At 36.1% G+C, this 10,194-nt stretch overlaps 1 protein-coding gene across 1 annotated transcript; it reads right to left on the bottom strand.

The window, feature by feature from the left end:
* Positions 1–2,324: 2,324 nt before the first annotated feature.
* LOC118736188 lies at positions 2,325–6,229 on the bottom strand. Its single transcript, XM_036466280.1, has 3 exons — positions 6,214–6,229; positions 2,936–3,173; positions 2,325–2,862 (listed from the first exon to the last, which is right to left on the bottom strand). Exons 1-3 carry the CDS (start codon positions 6,227–6,229, stop codon positions 2,682–2,684), a joined length of 435 nt encoding a protein of 144 aa, XP_036322173.1. The 3' UTR covers positions 2,325–2,681.
* Positions 6,230–10,194: the final 3,965 nt, after the last annotated feature.

Below are 10,194 nucleotides of genomic sequence, written 5' to 3'. Positions count from 1 at the left end.
ATTTAATCACCAGTGGCAACTGTGCAAGTGATCAGCTGTTTCAAAAGTTGCAAGTTTTTGCAAATTTTGCGTTCTCGAACTTCCGTTGATATTTCGTCTCTTTGAGAGCGAATGCTGCTAAATTCTCAGAACTTTTGTTGCTGGAGAATTTTGTCCTCTCAATGCGAGTACACACCTAATGTAAACATTTGGTTTTTCGAATGCGTGAATTTGGGTAAGTTTTGCAGTAAATCTCAATTGTTTTGTAATTTAATTATCTACTTAAACTATTTATTTGCAGAATATATTTCCCGAGGCAGAACGGAGAGTTATCAGCACTTTCCGTGCTCATGTGCAACCTCACTAATTGTGGAATTGTTGGCCAGATGCAGCGATACTATTCTGCATGTGAATTGTGAAATATAAAGCAATTTTCTGATTTCTTCGTTGAACATATCGCTGTAATATATAAATTATGGATTATTATTATGCATTTTTTAAATAATATCGCTGAGCAACAATGTACATATGCATGTGTGTATGTATGAGTGTACATACATATGTACAAGTACATGGTTTGTGAAAGAGTGTTGTGAATGAAATGAATGAAAGCCTGCCCCAAGGATTGTACCGCCGATTAAATGAAACAACAACCAAAGCAAGCAATTGAGTAAGCTGTAATTTTATGATGAGAATGACCGAAAACCCAAATATGTTAAAATATTTAATTTCTTTTGTTTAAAGATTAGGCCATCTTAGCTTTATATTGGCTTAACTTTTCAAATGGGCGATTCTATGCTTTGACGCGACACTTTCGGCAGGAGCACGGCATATTGCACATTTGCTACAAGAGTGCCATGATCCAAAAATGAAAAACTCGCATTGTAAAATGAATAAATATTTTGGTCTAGTGAGGTACTAGTAATCGATACAGCTATGAAATTTTTACATAAAAGAACAGATAGCGATAATTTCTGCATACTTAACTCGATTTTATATTATTTTGAATTGCCACTCTTGCAGCAAATGTGCGATATGTATGCATAACGTAAATAATTTCAATTTCGTATTAGAATTTCTATTTGGACCGTGTTTTTATTTACATTTTTACTAATTATGCATGTAATACATATGTATGTAAATTATGCTTTTGAAATTCATTTGTTTTATGCATATTCATCCAAAGAAGTTAAATAAATGATATTGAAACTTAAATCGCAGTCTAATACCGATACAGCAACGGTATGAATTACATGTTTACTTATTATTTAACCTTAAAAGTAAAATTATTTCTGTTAATACGTCGCTTAGATTTGACCTGTAGTCATTCACTATATATCTCAGTGTCGAAAATGCACGCTCTACACTCACTTGCGTTGACGGCGTTGCGTGAATAATTTGAGAAAGCTGGTAGAAAATTGTGTGTGAAAACTTTTTTCTTTCCCAGAAGTCGGCTAAATTGGTTTTAGTGTCGGTGGATTCGTTGAATGTTTCAATAGCCAAATAAGCTTCTGAAGTGTATGAGGCGCTGTATGTAGGTGAACTTATTTGATTTAATAATTTACCAAGTAAATCGGTACTTGTATCTTCGATACTACTCTCGCTCTCTGTTATAGAAATGCTGTGGGGTTGTGCAGACTGCAAAAAATATGAAAAAATAATATAGCTTTGGTGATATTGAAAATAACAATAATCATAAAAAGTACCTGTCAAAAATCGCACTAGCTTTTAAATGTAGCATTTTCAAATGCTCAACGCCTATTACTCTAATATGCGCAAATTCAGGACTTAGCAATAAACGATGTAATCTGGGGTTTAAATAAATGGCTGCAGCTACTGTTGCATTTTTTATTAGCATTTTCTTCCTTTTAGTAATCGAATGGAATAAAAGTCTTGAAATTTCAGATGCATCGGACCTTTTTTTTTACCGCCAAGCACATTTTCAAAAACATTGCTATGAAGTCGCCAAAAAGCAAGTTTTGGTTTTGTAACTTTTCTGTAGTTGCCTTTATAGGAGCAAAACTAATAAAAAAATCGTCTACAAAACTCCAGTCTACATCTGAGTTTTCAAAATTATGATCAAAGAAATCTCGAACAGCTTTTAAGCGCTTCACCAAATCCATACGGGTGGGGCAGTCAGCTATCGGTGGTAACAAATTATTATTGACCAGAAGTCGATGTACTGCTGGTGTGCGAAGATTTTTTGCAGTTAATCGAAATTTTTCAAACTTCAATTTTACATTTTCGTTTTTTATTACATGGTGTACACTCAATTATATCGTGGGAGCGGCACATCTTATAACAGCAAGAGAATCTGAAATTGAAATTATAACACAGTGCTACAAAGAAGAATGAAGTAGAAATACCTGGGAAGTGATGTAAATTTTCTTGTATGCCTTGTCGAGTAAGGTACTAAAAACTGGGTTTTGACCATAAGTCAAGATTTTTGGAGGTGTTCGGCAAATTTCATATTTCGATTCTTGTTTTATTTGACAAGACCTACAACAAAAAATAACATCACTTCCCATGTATTTTGGAGTGCCGCACAGTATAACGTATTGGGCATGATAAAAAAATGAATTTTAAAATTATTTTATTTGGCATGGTTTTACCTCATAGTATTTTTATCATGGTATTGAGAGGTAATTGATTACTTGGACTTACTGAGGTGAGAGGTCATACAATCGTCGAACTGTGGATCATCAAAAATGGTATCGCACGTTACAATCAATATGATCGCCTTCGTCATCATCAGAGTCAAAATCTAATATATTTGTACTTTCTTCATTTTCATTATCGACTTGTAAAAGGGAACCACACTTGACCATATTTCGACCGTTGTCGCTGGTGATACTGTATATTTGCTCAATATTAATTTCATATCTACATATGAAGGATAACAAATAACTTTAATAATATAAATGGCAGGAACTAAGACCATTTTTTGTGAACTTACCTTTCCAATGCCTCCAAAATTAATTGCTTTAAATTATCCGCCGTGTGCTGCTCTTTGAAATTTTTTACGACTAGAGTCTTGACTGTAATTTTCCCTTCACCTAACAATTGCGCATTTACGCAAACAACGCTTCGATAAAGCCGTTGTGCGCTGTCTGTTTTTATTGAAAATATTTTATTTTTGAAAAAATTCCGTAAGTACTGTATTTCAATTCCATTTTTTTTTTTGTAAAATATGACTTATATTATTTCTGTTAATTTTGTTTAAATTCACTTGTTCGCAAATAGGACCTAATAATGTTTGAAAAGCGCTGCTGTTAAAACTTTTCGCTCATCGTCTTTGTAACCGTCAAATACCGCTTTATGCCTTCGGTGAAGATGCGATTTGAGGTTTCCGAGGTGGTCAGTCGTTAAGCACTTTCCACAAATTGTACAAGCCATCATGGCGTCTGTATTTTGTTTATACAAATTCCGGATAAAACTTCCCCTTTTCCTTCTCATTTTGGGGTTAAGTTGTTGACTTTTTATAATTATTTTTCAAATTTCAAGCACGCTTACTTCGTGCGCCTTCGTTTGTAGATATTAAATACGAGAGCAATGCGTGTCGTTTAGGTATTGCCAGCACAGATTAAAACGAAAACTATGTGTTGATTTATTTCGTTTAAACGTTAACGATTGAGTTTTGTTTCGTTAATTTAGCTTCGAAACGTAACGAAATTATTTTGATCCGTTTTTTTTCTCGCTAACGAAACGAAATCGATTTACATAGTTTGTTGAGCATCAATGCCAGAACCAAAGAAACTGTATTTATAGGGAATAAGTGTCTTGGTCGATGGGTTCAGGATTATGGCAGCCTTACGATAGAGGCCAATTTGTGTCTCTTTGGTTGATTCTCGGGCTGTTGAGCGCCATTTTGAGCGAGTCATATTTGCTTCTCACTAACCCGAAGTCGGCTGGACTATTTTTCCAGGCGAGTTTGTGAAAACCGTCAAACTGCCGGAAGAAGAGGAAAAAATTTAAGCTATTTTTCTTTGATTGATAAGTGAAAAAATATCAAGTGAACCATTAGTTTAACGTTATTGTGTTTGCTGCCGCTCAAATCTTAAATTTATAATTTTGAACGATTTGACATTTAGAGCTCTTCCGTACCTGCCGTCCCTTACTAGTGAACAGTTGCACATATCTCACATTTATCGTGAATATCGGCATAAGTCAAAAACTCTCGATAGGTTAGTCGTGCTTATATGTGAAATTACGACACTTTTCGTATTGCGCCGTTATCATTTCATAGTTTCAGTGAAATACTTAGTAACTTTTTTGGGAAACAACGACAATTTTCGTTTTGTGCCGTTGTTCAGCAATAATAATAGATTGGCGCTTACACATATGTTAGTGTTTGGCCGAGCTTCCCCTCCGACTTGTGGCGTGCGCCTTTATATTGTCACACAAAGCGGAGGGACCTACAGTTTAACGCCGACTCCGAACGGCGTTTGTGTTTTTTGTGAGAAGCTGTTTTTCATGGCAGAAGTACACTCGGAGGTTTGCCATTGCCTGCCGACGGACGACCCCTGTTAAGAAAAAACCTTTTTTCTATATTTTTTGCAATGTTGCTTTGACCAGGGTTTGAACCCGGGTGCTGCGGAGTGGAAGCGCGCACTGCTTACCACTACACCACAGCGGCCGATTCAGCGGTTCAGCAATACAAATGGAATTTTTTTCGATTAACTACTTACGAGTTGTTACTTATTTCGTATTTTTGCAGTCCTACACTTACTAAATCTTTAGCAAAAGTCATAATTTGAAAGCTTACAAATATTCTCTACTGAATGACTGCGAATAATCCGGAATAATTACGATGCAAGACATATTATTGCTAAATTACGAAACACAAAACCTTTAATTGGCTCTACTGAAATATATGAAATGAGTTGAGTTGTGTCGTTATGGCAGATTCCCATCGATATGTGGTGCGCTCTTGGCCATACATTTCGCACTTACGCTCGTTTGCCCGAAACTAGCCCGAAAATATAAAAAACAAACCTGATTTTAAGAAAGAGGGTAGGTAAAGTTACATACACAATCTGCAAAAAACTAAAATTTAATGCTGTATTTTTGGAAAATTTCCCCAATTTCCCCTACCTGGGTCCGCCACTGATAGTGCCGCACTAAATTATTGGCACACGGAATTTTTCACAATGCATGCAACATTTTTTACTTAAAATATTCGGCGAATTTTTTATAAAAACATTGTTGATACTGCAACAAAAAATTCAATAAATTTGCCTACATGTTGGCAATTTAAGATCTGCTTCATTTGAAATCTGGTAGTACTCTACATAGCACAACTTTGTTATCGACTACTCGATCAGCCGTTTATTTAGTGTGGTGATTTTGCAATTGTTGTTTTTATTACAGTTAATTTTCATATGCGTAACTTTAAAAATAATTGATGTGGAGAGCAAAGAACTTCAGCAAAGAAACTCGATTTTGGACGAATTCATGCAAAATCTACACATCTCTCAATGACGGTTAGTAAAACTGCTGAAAATTGGAAGGTCGACGGTACAAAATATATTGTCAAATATCAAGAAAAATGGCAGCATTGAGAGAAAGACGGAATCTGGCGGAAAATCAGGCAATATAAATAAAATAGTGTAGAAGGATGTTCTAAGGACTTTGAAAAGGAATGCGAATCTTTCTGAACATGTTATTGTACTTGGAGTGTTGTTCTGAGAACCTGTATTGTTTTGGCGTGATTTGCCAACAAGCCATTGTGCAAAAAAGCGCAAGAGTTTTATACACAAAATGGAATCAACATTGTACTAAAAGAGGCCAATCCCCCGAATTGCCCAGTGCTGCAAACGACCGAGCGTTATCGGGCCCATATGAAATCAAAATTAAAAAAACAAAATGCACGACTTCAAGAATAACGCAGTTCCGCAGAATGTGGCGAAAACAGGCTCAATCGATCAACGAAAGAGATGTCCAAGTATTAATGGCGGGTGTCATCTCTAAAGTACGGGTATTGTGGCGTGGAAATTAATTCTAATAATATTTGTAAATCTTCAATTTAAATAGAAATAAAACGTTCTAAAAAAGTTTCGACTGAATTATTCACATTTAAATTACCTTTTTTTGTTATCTAATACCTGCCAGATTTCAACTGAAGCAGATCTTAGTATAACAATGATCCAGTTTGAGGTTAGCAAAAAAATCGTATTGATCTTTGGGAATTTATTTGAAGGTAGTTTCTTCCAAACAAAAAAATATCGAACATACTTTGTACTTCATTCATTTTAACCGGGACACAATTACAAACTTTATTTTTACCATACGGCGTATAGTGGCGATTAGTAAATAGATATGTAAATATTTAAAGAGTTCTAATTTTTTTACAACGAGATATCTAAATTTCTTTCTTGCCAAAAACCGGGACATTTTGCGTCCCGGCAGGTATTGTACCGGGACCGGGACCGGGACATAGGTATTAAATCCGGAACAGTCCCGCCGAAAACGGGACGGTTGGCAACCGTGGTCTCAATCGCAATTTCGCCGTATAGTCAATGGGGGATCTACCTGCTTCTAGGTCTACTTATGCCCACTGTTTCACTCGCATTGCAGTCGACTTCGCAGGTCCAACATGTATAAATTTACGCATGGCCGCGGAGTGAAAGCCACCAAGGGCTACATCTGCTCGTTTGTGTGTATCTGCACCGGTGCTATGCATTTGGAATTCGTGAGTGTCCTGACTTCATTGGCATTCCTAAACGCCTTTAAAAGATTCATAAACCGTAGAGGATACTGCAAGGTGATGTTCTCTGACAATGGCACGAATTTCGTTGGCACTGAGGAGTTGCGCAACAATTTCAAACGGTGGATGGCAGACGACACACTCCGCTCGTTTTTTGCTGATTCGAATATCGAATGGCGTGTTAATACCCCGGCTGCACCTCACATGGGAGGATAAAGTACCATTTGAAACGCGGGTGAGACTTACTGTCCGGGTGAGACTTTACTGTCTTTCGAAGAGTTCAGCACGGTACTTACAGAAGTGGAGGCCTGTGTAAACTCCCGTCCGATATGCGAAAATCCGACAAGTGCAGGCGACCTCGAGGCATTGACTCCCGGACACTTTATCATAGGTGAGCCGTTGAAGTCACTCCCAGCACCTGAGGGTCAAGGTTTATGTGGAAATCTCTATCAACGTTGGCAGGTAATTTCTGCGATCCGACAGCATTTTTGGCGTCGTGAAGGGGCGAATACCTGGTGAGCTTACAGCGTCATTCCAAGTGGTTTCGATCCTCACGTAGTATCGAAGTAGGTGACGTGGTTGCTATATTCAATGAGCCTACTCCTCCAATAAAATGGGTCCTTGGCAAAGTCCCGAAATGCCACCCTGGAGCTGATGGACATGTAAGAGTAGTTAAGCTGAAGACTTCTAATGGAGAATATGTTAGACCTATAGCGAAAATTTGTCCTCTACCAACGAAAGGAGATCTATTTTGCGAAGACTTGTAGAAAATAAGTTTAACGAATAATCTTATATATAATATTTTCATCTATTTTTCCATACTATCGATGTAATTTTTGTTGAACATATCAAGATATTTCAAGGGCGGCGGTATGGTATGTTGAGTTCGAATAAGCTAATACTGAAGTTGTAAACCAAGTGTTAATATACACGCCCCCACAAGGGTTAATATTGTGACTCAACACAAGAGTTAACCACGATTGTCATTTGATATTGGCTGCATTTCTTTATTCATTCTAAACGTTTGGAATAAACTTTTTTGTTTACTTATTCTTTAGAACGTTCCTGATGATATGTTAACGTATATTTCAAACGCATTCTGTTTATTCCGGCTGTGAAATGGGATTATCCGGAATGTATAAAGAAACGCAGCCATTTATTTGCTTTCTACTTGCTTTCGTACCACTGCATCGTAACTATCTTTTGTATTCTTGTAACTTTACATTGCACACTTCGTTTTTTGACGTGAAAAGTTACCGCTCACAAACCGCCTAATTTGTTTTATACATTTAGCTGAATTTACCAACCGCAAATAATAGTATTACGAATAAACTACCAATTAAGCTAAATCAACTGCGTTTATTTTTCAATTGGATAACCCCGCTTTAAGTTTGAAAGCTCGCAAGTACAAACCGCCCAAGGCTCTTCTAATAGTCTGTTTAGCATTTATTCCAAAAAGGATTTATAAGGCTCTGCATGTAGACATATTTTTATAAGCTTCCTCCTCTATACTCTTTTTTTCTTCAATTTCATGATTAGTAAAAATCCTCTTCTAATGCAAACTTTTAGATTTCTATAAACATTCTTCATTCAGAGCGATTAACCATTAATTTTTTGTTGAGTAATTAGTCAACAACAAGCATAATTATACACTTCTAAAAATTTTAATGTTTAGAGCAATTTCGCATTCTCTTTTCGAAGTAGGATTTGTCTTCAAAAAAATTGTGAACGCTCTTTAGTCATATCATTTGGAATTTTGCTAGATAAAAAATACTGCGCTTTTGAAGTTATATACCTCTTTAAATTTTCCTGTGTTGGCATTTATTTACTGGCGTTTTATTCAATCGTGCTCGTAAAGATGGAGTCCTGAGAAAACTGTGTTGTAAACTGGTTAAAAAAGAAAATGACAATGTCTGAAAAATGAAGTTTCACAGTGGCGATACCTTCTCTTTTGCACACTATGAATTTTTCGAGGAGAATTCGGGTTTATGATTTTTGTTTTCAAGCCTATATCGTTTTTGGATTGAATGATGAAAATCAACTGGAAATATGTTTTTCATCTTACCGCTTTTCGACCAATATGATATTCCATTTCTGGAGCCCTTGTTTTGGGGAACTTCCCAATCTTCTGGCGAAGCTTCAATGCCAAGACGTCCATTTTCGCGAAATTGCCTATTTAGAGATTTTCTTCGACTTATTTTAATAAAAACTTGAACAAGCGTTTTGTAGATCAAAACTTTGCACGAAGAGAAACGTAAAGAGAAACAACAATTTTTTGTACTCGAAACTTTACTCTTTGAGCGTTTCTTCAGTCAAAGAGAAAATACTCTTTTCAATGCTCATCAAGTAGACTTTTTTAAGACTCAAACAGGAAATACTGTATGCAATGCTCTTCACGTAAACTTTTTTTAAAACTTGAAAGTTTACAATTTGAGAGTTTGGTATGAACTTTCGCTATTCAAACAGGAAATACTTTATTCAAGGCTCTTTACGTAGACATTTTTGGAGGTTTTTAATGTAATGTGCGCATGGATATGCGTACTCATAATTCACACTTATTTTTCTCAGCTCTTTGCACATCAATCCAAGCAGAGCTGAAGTTTTCGCGCGTCAGGCATGTTGTTAAGTATGAGTATAAGCATAGACAGACGGCAACGTTGATCCGGATTGACGCCGCAATTGATCTGATCAAAATTGTGCCTTGACAGACGGCAGTAATGCGGATTAACGAGCCGCGAGGTCGTAGGTTCGAGTCCCACGGCCAGTAGAATATTCATTTAATTTTTTTATTGATTCAATTATAACTTCTATATTTTTTAAAGTTTTTTGACTTTTTTAGTAAAATTAAACTCTAAAAATTTAAGTTAACTAATAATAAAATAAAAACGTGAAATAAAATAAAACAAACGGAAATAAAATAAAAAGCAATTAAATATATAAATCAAATACAATTTAGAAAAATAAAAGAAATAATAAAAACAAAATTTTCTGGCAATCGCTCCAACTGAGGATCGAACCTAGGACCTACAGGCTTGTTGTACGCAGCTAGAACACAAAGAAACTGCAAAACTAGCATAGACATCCACTCTGTCGTCGGTAATGCAGTCACCGAAATAAGCTCTTATACATTTTAAATTGGATTCCTATTTGAATTAGTATGGTGACTGCATTACCGATGAAAATTTATAGGTCCATGCTATTTTCGCATTTTCCCTGTATTCTACGCTCTCTGAGTTTTGGTCAGTGCTGTCATCGAAAATTCCCTTGATCCCAGTTAAGTTTGGGAATTAACTCTAGGAATTAATCCGGATCAACTGCAGTTAATTCCCGAGATAATTCAGAAGTAACGAGTTGATCCGGATCAACGCTGCCGTCTGTTTATGCTTTATGATAGATACCTCTTGCTTTATGCCCTGTATGCAGCTCTCAAGAAAACGGTCAAGAAAAATTTGCCATTATTTAGTGTGTGTGTCCAAGGAATTTTGACATTTTTGATACTTCATAACCTG

The sequence above is a fragment of the Rhagoletis pomonella genome, unplaced genomic scaffold, assembly GCF_013731165.1.
Source record: "Rhagoletis pomonella isolate Grant_MI unplaced genomic scaffold, Rhpom_1.0 Rhpom_scaffold_00003, whole genome shotgun sequence".
NCBI lineage: Eukaryota > Metazoa > Arthropoda > Insecta > Diptera > Tephritidae > Rhagoletis > Rhagoletis pomonella.
The sequence above is the reverse complement of the archived record's forward strand: the minus strand, read 5'-3'. Positions and strand labels throughout refer to the sequence as shown.